At 40.6% G+C, this 18,792-nt stretch overlaps 2 protein-coding genes across 2 annotated transcripts; both read right to left on the reverse strand.

Moving 5' to 3' along the window:
* Window positions 1–1,148: 1,148 nt before the first annotated feature.
* On the reverse strand, window positions 1,149–13,568 carry LOC126648484 (uncharacterized). The gene is made up of 3 exons (XM_050331513.1): window positions 13,526–13,568; window positions 5,225–12,255; window positions 1,149–2,859 (listed from the first exon to the last, which is right to left on the reverse strand). The coding sequence occupies exons 1-2, from the start codon at window positions 13,566–13,568 to the stop codon at window positions 11,285–11,287; spliced, it is 1,014 nt and encodes a 337-aa protein (XP_050187470.1). The 3' UTR covers window positions 1,149–2,859; window positions 5,225–11,284.
* Window positions 13,362–17,641, reverse strand: LOC126636615 (craniofacial development protein 2-like). Its single transcript, XM_050308984.1, has one exon. The coding sequence runs from the start codon at window positions 14,361–14,363 to the stop codon at window positions 13,728–13,730; it is 636 nt and encodes a 211-aa protein (XP_050164941.1). The 5' UTR covers window positions 14,364–17,641; the 3' UTR covers window positions 13,362–13,727.
* Window positions 17,642–18,792: the final 1,151 nt, after the last annotated feature.

Raw genomic sequence — 18,792 nt, forward strand, 5'->3', positions numbered from 1 at the left:
ACGTGAGTACTTGGCCCCCCATTATGCCAGGCACTCAACTTCAAGAGACTGATGTTATTTTACTTCAGTTGATCTTGTGCATGAATGAGTTCGTGTATCCATTGAGTAACTTACAAGGGGTCATTTTTTTACTTTTAATTTAATTTAACTGCATAGATCTTCTCATGTTTCTCCTCCTGCCCTCCATGGCCTGAATTCTGTGTTCAAAGAGTCTGAATGCACAAGTGAGTTATTTCTGACGAGTAAGAGATTAAGGGAGAAAGGGTCATTGTACAGGAAGTCTTAGATAACTTGCCGTTCCAATATTGTCATGTAAGCTTTTCCTTGAGAAGTCACAAATTATGACTAATGAGCTACATTTGAAATATCCCAAACTATCTGGAGTCATGACATGTGAAGGTGATTTTTATGAGCTAGTCAAAAGCAGTCTCCCCACCTGGCACTACACTGGCTCATCCACTTTAAGGGGAATTCATCTTGTCCTTGTTGACTGATGCGCAAATAAAAGGCAGAAAGAGGAAATAACTGAAGTCACTGTTGTTACTTTGACAGAATAGGAATGACTACTGACAGGTTTGAAATACCTGAAATGAATGGTATAAATGTGGAAATGTCAACACCTTCTGAAAGACTTTTCACAGTCCTATCTTACTGGGTTGATCATTTCCATTGCCTTAGAGCTTTGACCCTGCTTTTAATTACTGTCATCTTCTAAGTATGATTTGGTATGTTTCATATGATGCTGCTGCTTGTTCTAGTATTTAAAAAACATACAACCAGTATTTGTTTTCTCAAAACCAAAGTAGAATCAAGAATTAAAAGGGGACAGAGGGTCATACTACTTGTTAGGTAACTAAGGTTAGAGCTTTCTTTAACGTGCTACCCCTTGGTTTACCAATTCTTCAAATGCAGCTGGGCAGCTCGTCAGCTATGCAAAAAATATCCAGTGGTTATTTGCTCATCCTTGACATGTCAAATGCTTCCATTAGTTCCTAAATCAGGGAACTCATTACAACATATCTGATCTGCTGCAGTACCTGCAATGAAAAGGATATATTTTTAAAGAAAGTAGTAAATATGGTTTTTATTTATAGGAGGAGCAGGCAAGCACTAATGACTCAGCATTATTTAAGAAAATAGGCATGGAAGAGTTTCATCAACTGTTCAGTCCCCTGCCTACTTCCTCCACAATTGTTAGCATTTAGAAAAGATAGGTTTCAGCCTTGTCACAAGCAGAACCAGAGGTAGGCTGGGGAGGACAAAGGAGTGTGAGGAAAGGAGAAACAAAAAATGCACAGATGTGTAGTGATTTAAAATTAACTAATTGTTGCTAAGACACAGATCACTTCTAGAGGATAATGACCACAACCAGAGGCTAAGCTGTATTAGCATCAAATCTGCCATTAACGTTCCAGGAAATGCACCAGTGTGAGACATTAATGAAATTATAGCCAGTTATTTGGTGGGAGAGGAATCAGTCAGGCAAGAGGAACATTTTCCTTGTGGTACCATTATTTTTACTTAGCAGCACAAAACCTATTTTTATTTCATGACTGTGTTCGAACATCTACAGAGAAAGATGCACAGAAGGTACTTGACATTCTTTCAAGGCTCCAGGATTTTTTAGCAATATTGCAGTGGGAACAGGAGCAGCTCCTAAATTTTGCTCATACTCTCATGGTTCTATTTGTCAGCCTTCTGTTCTTCAAATACATAGCTTCACTCTATACTGAACAGTTTTGTTATTCCAGCGTATGACTGCCAAAAGACTCCCATTAGCCTTAGCAGTATGTGTCTTCCAGGGCAGATGAAATAGTACCTCAGCTATGCAGTGCAATACCTAGACCCTCTGACACTGGTGGAATGCCAGTGTGATACACTGGTGTCAGTCACAAGCCCTTAGTCTGATAACTACGCAAGAGCAGCACTGCTGCTAATAATTGTTCCAAAACACTTTTTTTCCTGAAAAGGAATGTGAGCATGCAGAGTTGAGGGAAAACTAGGTTTGTCAGGTTTAATATTTCCAGAGTAAATTCCAGACTCAGTATAATAATCAATAAATATTAACATCACAGAATCACGGAGTGGTTGAGATTGGGAAGAACCTCTGGAGGTCATCTGGTCCAACCTCCTTCATCAAGCAGCAGCACCAATTGCCCAGGACCACATCCAGAAAGTTTTTGAATATCTCCAAGGAAGGAGAGTCCAGCACCTCTCTGGGCAACCTGTGACAGTTCTTGGTCACCCTTACAGGAAAATAGTGTTTCCTGATGTTCAGAGGGAACCTCCTGTGTTTCACTTTGTGCTGTTGCCTATGGTCCTGTGTGGTGGTTTAACACCAGCTGGAAATTAAACTCCAAATAAGCCACTCCCCTTCCCCCTGCCCCCTCTAGAAAGAGAGGGACAGTGGCAGAGACTATTGGTTGAGATAACAATTTACTGAAAGCAAACAGCAATGGAATAAGAAATGCACTGTAACAGCAGCATTATTAATAACAAAAGTATACAAAAAGAGAAGGTGCTTTACACACAAAAGCTGTTCACCACCTCAACTTAGTTCCACATGGCTGCCAGGGCAAAGACAAGATGGCAGGCACTCCCCATCCCTGAGCCTGAGGCAATGGAAAACAATGACGGACAAAGCCCCGACAGCTAGATCATCTGCATGGCACCATGCTGCCATTCCGTTGTGCTGGGGCTCGGGTTCTGCTGCATCAGTTTCATTGGGCTCAGCCACTTTCACCCCTTTTTCAGCACCACGTCTTGGAGTCACATTCGCCACTTTTCAGCACCACATCTCCAAACCGTTTCTCAGTGGAACAGGCAGCAATAGCAGGTCCACAGGGCTGATCCGACAACCTTCAGGATGGAGACAGAGAGACAAAATAGTGCATTTCTGGAGGTGCACTCACCTTTTCTTCCTGCCAGAACCATAACCCCCAGCGATGATGTGGTTTGTGTAGAACAGCAACCTAGCCATGCCCACACAGCACTAAGCCCCATCCTTCTCTGCAACCAGGACATTCTGTCAGTGAGCACCACTGAAAAGAGCCTAGCTCTTTTGTCTTTGCATTTGCCCTTCAGATACATCTACACGTTGATGATATCCCTCCTGAACCTTTCTTCTCCAGACTGCACAGCCCCAGTTCTCTCAGCCTTTCCTCATAGGAGGTGTGCTTTAGTCCCTTAATCATCTTAGAGGCCCTTTGCTGGACTCTTTCCAGTAGCTCCATAGTTCTCTTGTACCAGGCAGCCCAGAACTAGATCCAGAATTTCAAGTGAGAGATCACCAGTGCTGGATAGAGAGGAAGGAGTACCTCCCTCAGTCTGCTGGCAATACTTTGCTTACTACATACTTGTAGCCTTCTTTGACACAAGGGCGCATCACTGGCTCATGTCCAAATTGGTGTCCAACCCCAGGTCATTTTCTGACAAGTTGCTCTCCATCTGAGTTAGATATATTGTTGTTGATATGTTAATTGTTGATTGTTGGCTATGTTGAGTTGATATGTTGTTCGGCACCAGGTGCAGGACTTTGCATTTCTCCTTGCTGAACTTCTGAGGTTTCTGTCAGCTCATTTCTTCAGCCTGTCAAGCTCATGCTGGATGGCAGCACACCCCTCTGGTTCATCAGCCACTCCTCCCAACTTTTTAAAATCATTGAGGGTATGCTCTGACCTATCATGCAGCTCACTAACAAACAGGACTCACCTGGTATTGATTCTTGAGGTACACTGCTACTTTCGAGCTTCCATCTAGACTTTGCACTGCTCATCACCACCCTCAGGACCCATCATTCAGCCAGTATTTGATCCACTTCCTCATCCAGTCCCTACAGCACCACCCTGAGGAGCTATAAGGCTGTTATGGGAAGCAGTGTCAGAGACCTTACTGAACGCCTAGCAGACACTAGTAACTGCTCTCCCCTCATGTACCAGACACATCAATCACAATCAGTGGTAACATTGTAGAATGTTACCAGGCTGGCCAAGCATAACTTTCCCATAGTGAGGCCATGCTGACTACTTCTGAGGAGTTTCTTGTCCTTCATGTGCCTGGAATGGTTTCCAAGATGTAAATGGTTTCTAGTATTTCCTTTTAAGGGATCAAAGTGAGGCTGACTGGCCTGTAGTCCCCTAGTTCCTCCTTCTTGCCTGTCTTGAAGATAGGCATGACACTTTTTTCTCTCCTCCAGTCTTTTGGCACACACAAGTTTTCTCACTTTTTCTCTTCCAATTCTCTTCCTCATTCCTCTGGTGAGGGAGTGAGTGAGTGTTTGTGTGGTGCTTAGTTGCAGGCTGGGATTAAACCACAACGTTAGAGCCAGTAATGACAAGCATGTCTTCTTTATATTGTCAAAATTCTTCTAATTCCCCTGTTCCTCTAATAAGTAACATTATTGAGATTCTTTTAAAAACTGTTCTGAACTTTGTTTAGGGAAAATCTGGGTGAATGTAATTCCCATCAAGAACTAAGAACTGAATCATTATGACACACTTATCCAAGATACGTAACTACCCTGGGTTACAAACTCAGACCAGCATATCCAAATAAACTAACTCCTGTGGATCGTTTTGGAGAAAGAACTGAACAAAGTTCACATATCAAAGAAACCACTCTGGCCATTCTCTTATCTCTGTGCACTACCTTCCTTAACCTCTCCTTTTGATGCACCCAAAGTAAAGCCTAACTAAACAAATTTCCTCTCAAAAGGGCCAATGTTAAAAGGCTTCAGAAAAGATGTCATTTAGCTCTGATATGCAGCAGCAAGAACACCCCATTTCCTGCTCTGCCATCCAATTATGGGGGGAAAATTGCTTTTTCATCCCAAGCCCAAAATGTTGAGAAAAGACAGACAGATGTGGCAGACTTTAACAACTTCACTATGTCTAGGAAACCTAATGAAAAGATATGTGTTTTATAATCCTAGTATATGTGCCTGGAAAGACTAGAAAGGAAAGGGTGTAATGCTAAACCATTTAAACTGCTCCCCATATAGTTATGACTTAACTCTCCCACCACAAAGAAAGCCTCACCCCTAAAGTAAATAAGCTAAGAGTAGTCTTTTGTCAAAAGCTGCATTACAGTGTGTTTTACACAGTAGAAAGAGAACAGTAAGCCTCTGCATAAATACAAATCTGAATGAGAATTGTTCAGCTTTTGCTTTTCTTCTTAGATCAGCTTAGCTATTGATGAAAAGTAAGAATACGTACTTAACGCTTACTTTGTTATAATGATGAAAACATTAGCCAAAAGCTCTGGGGGCACCTCGAAAAGGAAAAAAAGTATAAAAACTTAGACATATTTCTTAACTGTGCTGTATTTCCAAACACACAGCCATGCAATAGACAGTTAATGTCTGCAAAATTCCCCTTTTTTTTTTTTTTTTAAATGCTCTTTGGAGCCAATTTAATATTTTCCAGACCTATCCTTCTCCCATCCCCACTTGCTAAAAAAGTAGTGAAATACCAGGAAATGATCCAAAGCTGTGGTATTGTTTTCATTTTCCCAGTGTCTGAGCTTTTGAAGTGTTCCACATCCCCTCTACCCCAGCCTTATCGTGCTTCGGTCATTCCAGGAGCAGACAGGTGACTTGAGCTTGATCTCTACCAGACTTTCATTACTCACAACCAAACTTGCCTCTGCAGGCTGTCTTCAGAAAAAAACAACACATATACAGAGTGGCTCTGCAGAACTGGGGAGAGTTTATACAACCTGCTCCCTCCAAGTATCCAATAAGCTTTCCCTTTGCAAGGCTGTCTCACAGCTTCTAAACATATCATCAAACCACCCCTTCTCCTACCTTATAATCAAAAACACCCTTTCCAAACACAATCTCTTGCTTATACCAAAGGAAAAAGGAAAGTTGTATTTGATATGTGTATCCTGGTTTTTTTAAAGAAAAAATATATGGTTCTACCCGAAGCTATTTAGTTTGTATGGTCTCCCATAGGTTGTTTGAATAGGTGATAAGACATGCAGATCCAGCTAATTAGCACAGTCTTAAAAATGTATGAGGATAAATACATAATAGGAGGAAGGAGAGAAAAGGGAGATTTCAAAGCAAAGCAGAAGTAGTTTTTGGAGTTTTGATGCAGTTTGGGGCCTGCAGTATATTAATTATACTGCAGGCCTCAAACTGCAAATGCTTACACATGTGCATAATTCTGCTCTGGGAAGTAGGTTCTAGTGTAAGCCATCTAGTAATTTATTTTTTTGGGTGTATTCATGTGTATTCTGCAAAGCTGTCAGGAGTCTCCTTGATGTGGACAGCAGTAAAGCCACAAACAAAGGGGTCTGGTTATCTGTGAGGGCTGCAACATTTGGAAGTCAGTATTCCTCTGCTTTCAGTTACATGAGTACCATAGCGAGTTGTCTGAGTTACTCTTCCCTGCCACTAATCCCTTCTCAAGAGTGACAGTTAAAGAGACTGGAAGGGCCCTTGCCTTCACATTTTGCCATCTTCAGTTGAATCCCAGCTTGATGCCAAGTTTTCACCTCTGTATTTCACTTCCTTGGAAAAAGAGATGGAGGAAACACAGCTGATCTCTGCCAGACAAAAGGGTGCACACTCATTACTCATTTGACATAAGGATATGAGAGAGAGATATGGGTAGAACATGCATGCACTGAAAGCAGACCACATATTTCAGTTGCTTCAACTTTAATAAATTCCTAGTGCAGGTATTATGTTAAAACCCAAGCTTTTCAGAAAAATTAGGAAAAAAAATGGGGATATACTTTGAAATCATATAAACAAGCTCCCCACCCCCATCCTCTATAATTCTAGTACAGCAAAATTCTCAGAACTGATCTGACTGTGTAACTGCAGCCTGGGGCATTTACTCGCCACTACTAGAGTAGCAATGCCAAGATTTCTTTAGTTACTTTATTCCCAACTATACCATTGCAGTTTCTAGGACATATTCAAATTTCCATTTGATAAAAATGAAGTCATTCTTATCTCTACTTGAACACTGACAAATAGCAAAATGTTTAGGCTTTTTGTGCATGTTAAAAGTATATGGATAACCACTCAGGCTATGTGAAGAATGAGTTTCCTGTCTCATACACACTATTTATAATTTCTAAATTCATCTGAACTCCAAATAAAACCTTACCATGCTCAACAGTCTCCACACATATTTTTATTACACATCCTGGGGGTGGATCCCAAAGTATAGGGGTTTTTCAGCACAAAGAAACTCTGTTTTTTGGTTTTGATATTTTTTAATACCCAATGGTAAAGAGGACAGTATCTCCAAAAATTAAGAGTTTAAATGCTGAACTAAAGAAGTTTGAAGTCAAAAGCATTTAAACACATGTAACCATGTGTCCTCACACAAAGTAGGACTTTGTTCGAGTTTTATCTTCTAACAGCATATAGAATATTTTGTGTAATAGTTTCCAGGGTAAAAAGATGGATTAAAGATCATTTATTATAGGAAAGCTAAGTTTTTACCACCAGACCATGTCTAGCTCTAAAACAAAGAAATAATAAAGATTTTGAAAGAGTTAAAGTTTCATTTCCCCCAGCTGGTCTAAGACATAGAGACTAATTTTGTTGAATACCACTGCAATCTGAGAAGAAATAGTTGCAAGTGTCCATAAAAATTCCTTAATGCATCTAATTTTAGTCTGGTAAACTTCACATGAGGGAGTTACATCCTGCATACCTTATTACCCAAAAGCTCACTGAAGTTTTCCTGCAATGTTGAATGTCCAGATTCTCTGAATGTTTAGGTAACTGATTGAGTGCAAATAGCGAGAAACATATGGAAGTGAGTTTGTATGTCTTTGTTCAGTTGTCATCAAAGATAGATTGGGGTCAGCCACCCAAGATTCCAATGGTTAATACAGACTATGTTTTTTCCTGAATGCCTGTATTTAAAAAAGTAAAAAGAATTAAAGAAGGTAATAAAGCCACCAACTCTGCAGAAATAGCCTTACTGCATCTCTTCTTACAGTATTTTCGGAAAATGTGTTTGGAAAATAGTATAACGACTATAGTAAACAAAAAGATTAATTGTGAAAGGTGAGAAAAAAGTATTTAAGTATTCTGTTTTCCTTTCAAGAGTTGACCAGTTAAGTTCTATTAGTGGCCATAAGTAGACACTTGTAACAGTTGCACTAGTAAGGAGGGCTTAGACCTTCTGAAAATTGGACCACTTGTTGAGATGTCTAGTTTTAACTATGTCCAATTTTGGGGTTGAACCTGTATAGTCTCACTTTCTATTTTTTAAATTGGCATAATACTGCAATATCTTTCGCACAGTAAAAGCAGTTAAATTGAATTAATCACTGTGTCTGCAACACTGAAAATTCCTAATTAAAAAGTAGTCTGTAAAAACAAGAATTAGTTATTGTTGCAAATCCATTAAGATGCATTCTTATGGATCTGAAAGCAGGTTTTAAATCTGTGTGGCCCAAGTGAGGTGGAGAGATGATTAGTGGGAGGAGGTTCAAAGGGTTTCTTTTGTGCTAGTTTCTTATTCCTTAAGGCCTTAGTCCTCCTACCATTAGTGTGTGTAAACATTAGTGTATATATTTATGAACTAAAGCTTCTGTGAATTTATCAACCAGAAGAGGATACTAGCTAGCATACCATTCAACAGTGTAAAGAGGTTTCTGGTTTGCAAGGTTACACATCTTAGGTGGCTGAAAAAACAGAGGTTCTGCTATTTTCTGTGTCTGCAGTTTACCTTGGGGGGGGCACATACATTTTTAAACACATATACAGATGATGACAGAGGAGAAGGATAATGCATTTTACGTATCTCCAGTGCGTGAAACAAGGGATAAATGGGTTTAAGCAGCAGCTATAATTGCTGTCAGTTACTACGAAAAATTTTCTACTGATAAGGATACCCTAGACCAGACTAAACTGGCAAGGAAAGGGAGGCTAATGGAAGTCTTTAGAAACCAATCAGATCAACATCTGCCAGAAACAAGACTCAGCTATTTCTTCTTGGAGTCAGATGCTGACCTACAGAGAGGAGCTCAGTCTTTACTGCAGTATTTCATATTGCAGGCTGCAAAAACTGTTTTTCCAGGGAGAAAGATGAGATATACAGAGTATTCCCTTCCCACAGAATTATCCATGACTTTGTAAGGAGAGCATAATCCAGTTCTCCAACTTTGGATCTGGACATAAGAGGACAGTTTTGTTCTCCGTAAAATGTAAGCCTGAAACATGCAGTTAGACTGTGAACAATTCTTAAGTTATAATAAGACAGAGTGGGCATCATTCATTCTGTAGAGATTGTTTATGGTATAGTTTGGCTGAACATTCTGCTTAACCATCACCCCAAATTACTGAACCAAAAAGCAGAAGGTGAATGTCCTGTAGACAAAATATGCTCAAATTAGAGCATGTGAATCCAGATTTACCCCACCAGAAAAGTAATATATCACTGGTGATTTTTTCATCTCAGTACCTGTCCTACAAGATATTTGAATAGCCTTTAACATTCAATGTACTTTTCTCTCTTTGTGACTTTAGAATCAGAAAAGAGAGTTTTTACAGAAGGTATATAAATATAGTAGGATTTAACAATACTTTGAGCATTTTGGGGCAACTATGTAAAGGATGATACAGCATCTCGGGGGAAGAACGGTAGACACAACCAAAGGGCACAGGAAGAGAATATAACTTGGGTGATCTTTTCTTTCCTTCCTATCCACTTGGTTTTCAGTGTGTGCTGGAGTCCAAGTGAGGACTTCTGACTACCTGTGAAAAGACAGCATTATATTTTTGCAAGAATAAAAGTTTTCTTGGAGCCCAGGTGATAGCAATTTTGGCTGTTGTCTGTAGTGTAATGTATAATAATAAGCCATCTCTGCCTGTGTCTTTAACTGGGGCTAAATTAATTTCAGTGCAAAAGATAAAAAGCAGACAGCAGAGGTTTAAAGAACCCACCTGCCAACACCTGAGAAACACTTACATAAACCTTCTGGTTTATAGAAATGACCATGTCATCTGGTCTTCCGTTGGAATGCCATTTCCAGGAGGTCACAGGAAGAATCTCATTTTTCAAATGCATTGCCATACCAGATCTATGTTGCAATACTATCAACAAAATTTACTCAGAGACCTTTTGTTCTTCACAAAGAACTAAGGATGTATGGCTACATAGCTCCTGACCACACACATGCAGTACCACCAGAGAGATTTCTCTTCTTGCTTCCAGAAGCAGAACGAGCAAAAAAAAGTTATGAAGAATTCATGTGGTGAAACATGGCAATGATTTAAGAGAGAAAAAAAATAGATGAGATTATAATAGTTCACAAAAGAATTTTTGCAAGAATACCTTGAAGCCCAATAAAAAGCCCAAGAATTTTGTTGGATTCTTCAGGCAAAACTAAAGCTGTTACTTTTACCTTTTTAATACACAAAAGCACAGATATTCCTAATGCCTGAGTCTTAACTATAGAAAATTTTAATAATAAATGACATACTGGTATCCATCTGCATAAAGGCTCTTCAAGGTCACATCTCAATGGAAGCAACTAAAGAGTATGTACTGTACTACAAACAGTGTATAAGAACAATGGTCATTAAACTATTTGGAAATTCACTATTGTCTTTCAATAACTTGTAAAAGGGGAGTCAAGATGAGGACAGGCCCTCATGCTTATAAGCAGCTGTTCTTAATTTGAAAGAAACTTTAAACAGTTTTTAACCTCCTAAACAAAACAAGAAGTAGTGAAGGTTTAAGTACTCATATGACATACTCAATGTCTGTTCTTGCCTTTCTCCTCACATTTAAATATTATTTTTTCTGAGTGAAACCATCAACCTTTTCTATCCTAAGTAGAAAATCTATGAGATTCTTTGTCAGTGAGAACAAGATCACTAGCCTCTGCCTGATTGCCTCCTAAATGGTAGACCATTCAGGTGAATGTCTTTCTGGGCATCCTCTGCAGTGGAAGCTGGGATTAGGTGTGGAAGTTAAAAGAAAATAGGGAGGGGGCAAGAAAATGTATTTCCCTTATTTTATCCAGTTAAGGATGGAAAAATACAGCATGAGAAATGCTAAAGGCTTTCTTCTTCTATCATCATCATCATGGCTAGGCTTTGCGAACGAAGATTTGAGAAGGGCTCTACCCACGCTTGCTACAAGCACGCTGATGGCTAAAAAGGCCAATGCGAGATAGACAAGTCCGGTTGCAGAAGGCACAGCAGAAAGACTCCCCAGGTGATGTCGACAAGACACGATTCTTTCTGCGTTGTCTTTTCTCCTCGAGAGTGATCCTGCGTGTGTTCTCAAAAGCAGCAGCAGCGTTATAGATGGTGTGTCTGTCTCCAGGCCTCCCGACTGGAGGCCAGGGTAGACCAATGGTGGTGATCAATATGGCCAAGGCTGAGGGATTGTTTCAGGCAGTCCTTGTATCTCCTCTTCGGGGCTCCTCTCTTGCGGCAGCCAGTGGCAAGTTCCCCATAGAGCACGATCTTAGGGAGGCGGTAGTCCTGCATCCTGGAGACGTGCCCTGCCCAGCTCAGCTGTGTTCTCAGCAGCATGGCCTCAATGCTCGTGACTGCTGCCTGTTCAAGGACAGACGTGTTGGTCACATAATCCGTCCAGTGGATGTTTAGGATTGTACGGAGGCAGCGCTGATGGAAGCGTTCTAAGAGACGCAAGTGGTGCGGGTAAATGACCCACGATTCAGATCCATATAAAAGAGCAGACAGTACAACAGCTCTGTAAACGCTGATCTTTGTACTTTTCTTCTTTCGCCACACTCTTTTATGGAGTTTACCAAAAGCTCTGTATGCCTTAGCTAACCTGTTGTCTATTTCTGCATCAATCTTACCGTCTGAGGAGATAATGCTTCCCAGGTAGTTAAACTGCTGGACTGATTTGAGCTCTGTTTCACCAATGGTGATATGGGGATGATGGGAGACTTCCTGAGGTGCAGGCTGATATAAAACTTCTGTTTTCTTCAAACTGACTTCCAGTCCAAAAAGTTCAGCAGCCTCTGCAAAGCAGGATGTTAAACGCTGCAGAGCTACTTCTGTGTGGGCGACGAGGGCGGCATCATCAGCGTAAAGCAGCTCATGGACAAGATGATTTAAGGTCTTAGTGTGGGCCTTCAGTTGCCTGAGGTTGAATAGGCTCCCATCGGTACGATATCGAATGTAGACACCGTTTTCATCATCGAGGTCTGCTGTGGCCCTTTGGAGCATCATGCTGAAGAAGACTGTGAATAAAGTTGGTGCAAGAACACAGCCTTGCTTCACACCATTGGCTATTGGAAATGATGCTCAGAAAGTGCATCGCAATATCTGACCTGACCGCGCTGGTCCTCATCAAGTGAGATGATCATTTTGAGGAACTTGGGGGGACATCCTAAACGTTCCAAAATCTGCCACAGACCTTTTCTGCTCACAGTGTCGAAAGCCTTGGTGAGATCAACAAAGGTTACATAGAGTCCTTTGTTCTGTTCCCTGCACTTCTCTTGCAGTTGTCTGAGAAAAAATACCATGTCTAGGGTACCTCTGTTGGCTCAGAAACCACAATGGCTTTCAGGTAGAAGATCTTCTGCTATGGTGGGTATTAATCTGTTCAAAAGAATTCTTGCAAGGATTTTACCAGCAGTGGAGAGCAGAGTAATACCTCGGTAATTTGAGCAGTCTGATTTATCTCCTTTCCTCTTGTACAAGGTGACGATGACAGCGTCACGAAGGTCTGAAGGCAGTTCACCTCATTCCCAACAGTGCACCACAAATTCATGAAGTGCTTGGAGTGCTTGGCCACCATGCTTCCAGATTTCAGGTGGGATTCCGTCAACCCCAGCTGCCTTGCCAATTTTCACGTGCTGTATTGCTTTAAGAGTTTCTCCCATGGTGGGGGCAGTATCCAGTTCAGTTTTCACGGGTTGTTGTGAAATGAACTGCATTGCTGAGTCTTGAACTACACGGCTAGTACTGAAGAGAGTCTGAAAGTGTTCAGACCATCGATTCAAGATGGAAACTTTATCTGTGAGAAGCATTTGGCCATCTGCACTGAGTAAAGGGCTTTGAACCTGGTGTGTAGGACCATAGGCTGTTTTCAGAGCCTCATAGAATCCCCTGTAGTCACCTGTATCTGCGCATAATTGGATTTTTTCTGCTAGACTGGTCCACCACTTGTTCTGGATGCCACCAAGTTTCTGTTGGAGCCTGCTACATGCAAGTTGAAAGGCTGTTTTTCTTACACAGCAAGATGGCTGAGCAAGGTGGGCTTGGTGAGCAGTTCTCTTCTTACTCAACAATTCCTGGATCTCATGATTGTTTTCATCAAACCAGTCCTTGTTTTTCTTGAAGGAGAAGCCTAAGGATTCTTCAGAGGACTGCAGAATGCTATTTTTAATAAGTTGCCAAAGCGCTTCAGGAGAGGGATCTGTGGAATGAACTTTGAGCCTGGATTGAAGATTTGCCTGGAAACTGTCCCTCACTGTAGCTGTTTGAAGACTGTTAACTTGAAGTCTCCTTCTAGGAATGCCACCCTTTTAGGTTTGAACTTTAGGTGGAGGTTAAGTTTACAGTGCACAAGGTGATGATCTGTTTGGCATTCTCCACCAGGCATCACGCAGGTGTGATGAACATTGCGGATATCTCTCTGTCGGACTGAGATATAATCAATGAGGTGCCAGTGCCTGGACCTAGGATGCATCCAGGTTGTCTTCAGACTATCTTTCTGCTGAAAGATAGTGTTGGTGATGGTAAGCTGCTGCTCAGCACAAAACTATAGCAGAAGGCAACCATTATCATTGCAGTTCCCAACACCGTGCTTGCCTAGTACTCCTTTCCAGGCTTCAGAGTTCTTTCCTACTCTGGCGTTGAAATCACCAAGGATAATGATCTTATCATCTGCAGGAACCTTTTGGATAAGGCGTCGTAGGTCGTCGTAGAATTTATCTTTTTCGGCAGGGTCAGCTTGGAGGGTTGGGGCATATATACGAAAGAGAACAGCACGTTGCTTGTTTTGTAGTGGGAGGTGTAGGGAGATAATGCGATCAGAATGACCAGTCAGCAGATTTTCGAGTTTAGAGGCAATAGAGTTTTTAATCATGAAGCCAACTCCTGAGAGATGCCTTTCAGAACTGGGTTTACCTGACCAGTAGAGTGTATAACCAGCACCATGTTCTCTAAGGCTGCCTTCCTCATGGAGACGAACTTCACTGAGAGCAGCAATGTTGATGTTGAGTCGTGACAGTTCATGGGCTATTAGAGCAGAGCGACACTCAGGATGGCCACTTTTTGCAGTATCAAGCATGGTTCTGATGTTCCAGCATGCGAGTGTTAATTTGAGTACACCTTTGAAGGCAGGTGTATGCCTTTTACTCTTAATCTTTATTTGACTGCAACAGAAGATGCCCATTGGCCTCAGTTAACCAACCAGGTGAAGGGTGGAGATGAGCTTTGGTTAGACCACCTTTTCTAGGCCCCTCTCCGTGTGGATCAAGCAGTGCTCTCCTTGAAAAAGGCTGCTTGGTCATTCAGGATGCTGCCAAGTGAGTCTGTCATCTCCAGGGTCAGACTCAGGCGACCAGTGTCCTGAATTGCCTGCATGCAGGGTTAGGACTGCAGCTTCCAGTGCACCTTATCACCTGCCGTTTCGTCCCTCACCTGTCGCTGCAGGACTTTACAAGTGTGGGTATAACCCTAGAGCCTGCCTTCTTCTATATGATAAGGAGAAAAGAACCAAAGTTCCCACAGGCAATGCCATATCAGAATTTGGCACAGGAAAACAAACCCCATCATGTTGGAAAAAACTACTTCTGTACATATGGAAGCTTTTTTTGGAAGCTGTTTTTTTTCCTGTTTGGTGGGAATGGAGGAGTTAGACAAGCCTTCATTTAAAGAGATTACCATTGAGTCCTCTTTGATGAGAAAAACTTGTCTAGGCACAACAACTGGCATAGCAACTAGCCTCACTAGGTACAACAACTGGCCTCAGCCCATTTATCCAGCTGGTCCCTCAAACAGATCAACATTTCCATCCTACTTGGTATCATCTGAAAATTAACTGAGAGTGCACTTGATCCCCTCATCCAGATCATTGATAGAGATATTAGACAGGACTGGCTCCAATACTGAACCCTAGGGAACACCATTCATGACTGGCTGCCAGCTGGAGGTAACTCCATTCACCACCACTGGCCATTGATCCAGATTTTAAGCAGTAAAATCTGGATCTAAAAATCAGGTAGTTTTGTTACCTTCTTTACTTTTACGAATCAACCAGTTTCTTGGGTTCAGTAAATGCTTTGGGTTTTTTAACTTTATTAATAATATATCCCAGCATAACTATTTACTACTGGCAGAAGCCTGAACCTGTGGTGGAGCTTTTAGGCCTCTAGACGCTGATAGGTTAAAGTGTTTGCTTTGTACTTGTCATTGATCAAAAAGCATGCAAACTGAGTTATCCTAGCTCAGCCAACAGGCAATGCTTTGGTTCAACAGTCATATTGCAACTGTATGTCTCAGTCTGACATAAATGTACAGAAGGCAATGTAAGCTTGACATATGCAATGAAGGCTACTGTGGGGGAGCCCAGCTGGTTCTGGGCTCTCTGTAAACTGAGATACCGAAGATGGAACTTCTTACACCTGGCAGAGGGTTAACCAAGGACAGTGGGGACTGTGACACAGAGTGGGTTTCCTGTTAGGATGTTAACCTATTGTGTTAAGACATGTGGCTGTGTGTCCAATCATAAGTTGTTATGATAGTGGTAAACCAATGCTGTGTGTACATGTGTCACCCAGGACTATATAAAGGTAGCTGCACTGTTGCAAAAAAAAAAAGCTGGTATCCTGAAACCTATGTCGCCTCCCGCCTCGACTGCGACAGGCTACCAGGCAACACACCTTCTTATGCAAGTTTCTTATGTGAAGAACAAACAATTGCTCCTGAAATGTTCTAGAACAAACTCCAGGCCTGGGAGCCAGCCGAGTAACAGAAGGATTGTAAGTTCAAGTTTTTATTTCCACCCATGGCTAAGGTAACAGGGCAAGGGTTATTACAAGATGAACCAGATAAATCAAGATAAGTTTGTAACAGGAAATATATACAAATACTTACATAAGAAAGGTGTATATAGGACCTTATGCTAAGGCCTTAGTACTAGCATTAAGAATTCTAGCAGGCAGCTGCAAAGATCCCTGAAAACCAGGACAAAATACATCTGCACTGGAGTCTCCAATCAGCTACTAATTCTGTGAACGTATGAGCTAACCTTTGTACCTGAAGGATGGAAAAGGCAAGAGGCACATTCTTTCTCTCATTTTAAAATTAAATGTCTACTTTTGTTATTGTGTGTGTGTGTGTATGTTAACCTGTGCTAGACCTCTGTGCTTATGCAGACTGATTCCTTCCTTAGAAACTGTCACAGTCCCATGCTAACATTCTTAGCCCTCAATGTGGCACTGGGCTGTCCCATATTTTCTACGTCATTTCACAAAGTGGACAGTTCCTGCAGGTTACAGTACACTATTGTGATGCCTTTTCATATCTGATTTACTAAAAAAATGCATCTGTTAAATTGAAGTATCAAATTCAAAATTAGTTTAAAATTTTTAAATATTTGTATGTGCATACAGATTTAGAATCTAATGTTTATGGAAAAGGACTGTAATTTCCTTATATATAAATAAATTGCACAGCACAGTGATCTTTCACTGGAATCTTGATGTCTTCTTAAGATCTAAGGAAAAAAATGGGAAGAGATGCTGTTACAAATTAGTCCAGTTTATGCATTTGGATTGGGGTCTTTGGGTATAATACTGATTCTGTGCATGTGTGAAGCTATTTTCACTGTTTAGTGCATTCTGCATTGCTCTCGATGGCAACAGAATCTCACTCTTACATTTTCCTGTTCAATATTCTGAACATCAAAGGTTTATATTTATGTTGAATTCTTTATTTGTTGAATTCATCTAGTTTGTTGCTAATTATAGCCTTTTGATACAGAGTATCTCCTTGTATCACTGAAGACCTGTGCAGTAAACTATATCTTTTAGTAATTTGCTTTTCTGCCTAGGATTATTTGATTTCTTTTACTTAAACAAATACAAAAATACTGAAAAAAAAACAACCTAGAAATTACAGCTAAAAATCATCCAGTTGTCTACAGAAAGAAATCATTTCAGGGAAGGTAACACAAGTCCCATATAATCAGGGTCTACTTTATAAACCAAATTAAAGGTTTTTAACTTTTAAAGTCTACCCTGAATGACAATCTGACATTTAATATGAAGCCATAAATAGATAAATAATGTCAGGACTAGATGTTATTTTCAACACTTTTGTCTTTTAAGAAGAATAAGACCACCCATCCAGACAGCACTTAAGCCCTTGAAAGAATAGTTGTAGTTTCTTTTGTACAAATAAATAGGAAATTTATCCTATAAAAAGGATAATTAAATGACTAAAAGCAGGCCTACACTTCTAGACAACAAAACTGAAAGGGCTTAGGGTCAGGAATTTTATTCAAAGAAATGGATAGTAAAACCACCAGTGACTGCAATAAAAACAGGATCATGCTCCCACTTTTGCACAATTTTCTGTTTGATTACTAATGACAGTGGTAAAGCAGAAATCTGGTCAGAACTCTTAATCCCCTGGTTCCCCTTTTTGCATGTTAATTAGAAACAGAGTCTGCTTTCTCTTACATTTGTCATGGTACTTACATTGTTTTAATTCTTCTTGCACTGTAAACTAGGCAGTTTTTCAGAAACCTGTAAAATACATCACATACAGGTTAAGATTCAGCCCAATTGTATGGAGTCAGAAGAATCTAAGCTTTCACATCCTGTTTCCTATGTTTAATTGACAAACAATAACCTACAGAAAACAGGGTAAACTCAGGAGTGGTGCCATCTGTCTCATACTGGAAGAAAACTTGCTTCAGTGGCCATGTATCCTTGCCTGCCTTGAGTATTGTCATAGTCACCTCATCTATGGCTAGGAAGCTGGAGTTGAGGGGAACTGACTTGCTCTATCACAATTGCTGCCCGATATGGGGTCTGATGCAAGAAGGATGTCTTTAACTTCTTCAAAGCACAGGGCTGGCTTTTAAATTACTCCCCCACCCGCCACCTTCCAACCTGGTTACCAATTCCCCCGTGAATTCTCAGTATCCTAACATATTAAGAACAGCTTTTATATAGGGTAGGAATACAAGTGAGAGGGCAGGTCACAAATTTTCTACCAGATTATTTCCTGATAGAAAAAGTGTATTTCAGCTTTGCTAATTTTATCTAGTACTATGTAGCTAGGAATAAAGTATTTTAGCTTGAGAGTAATTTGGCATACAGTGAAATATTTGTTTAGCAGTTGTTTTATTTTATGCTGTATCAGTGTTCAGCTGCATTACATTATGGTGATGCATTGGCACACAGAATTATGTTTCAGCTGGCCACCGATTAAGTCCTGTTTTAGCCCGAGTACTGGTGTAGAGTAAAAATCTCCTATGAGCTGCAAGAATTCAGCAGTAGGTTCATTTCCATCCAGTCAGTTTTACTGCTTAGATTTTTGTAAAACTGAAGATCATATCTAAATTCTCAGTCTTGTCCAAAATTCTGCACTGAGGATTTTGTATCTGGAAATGCATATTACATAGCCAACTGAGAATTCAAGATCACAAGTACGTTATCTCTTTAAAGCAGTTAACTCTTATTTTTTCCTATTTTTGCAGTTGATGATGTAGCAATGCTAATAAACTTCTTATGATCAAAATGTGTACTCAGATTTGTCTACTGTCATCTATTTTTCATTAACAAGAACATTTTCAAGACATTTTTCCACAA

This window comes from Myiozetetes cayanensis, unplaced genomic scaffold (genome assembly GCF_022539395.1).
Source record: "Myiozetetes cayanensis isolate MyiCay16 unplaced genomic scaffold, myiCay2020 scf1, whole genome shotgun sequence".
In the NCBI taxonomy this organism is placed as follows: Eukaryota; Metazoa; Chordata; class Aves; order Passeriformes; family Tyrannidae; genus Myiozetetes; species Myiozetetes cayanensis.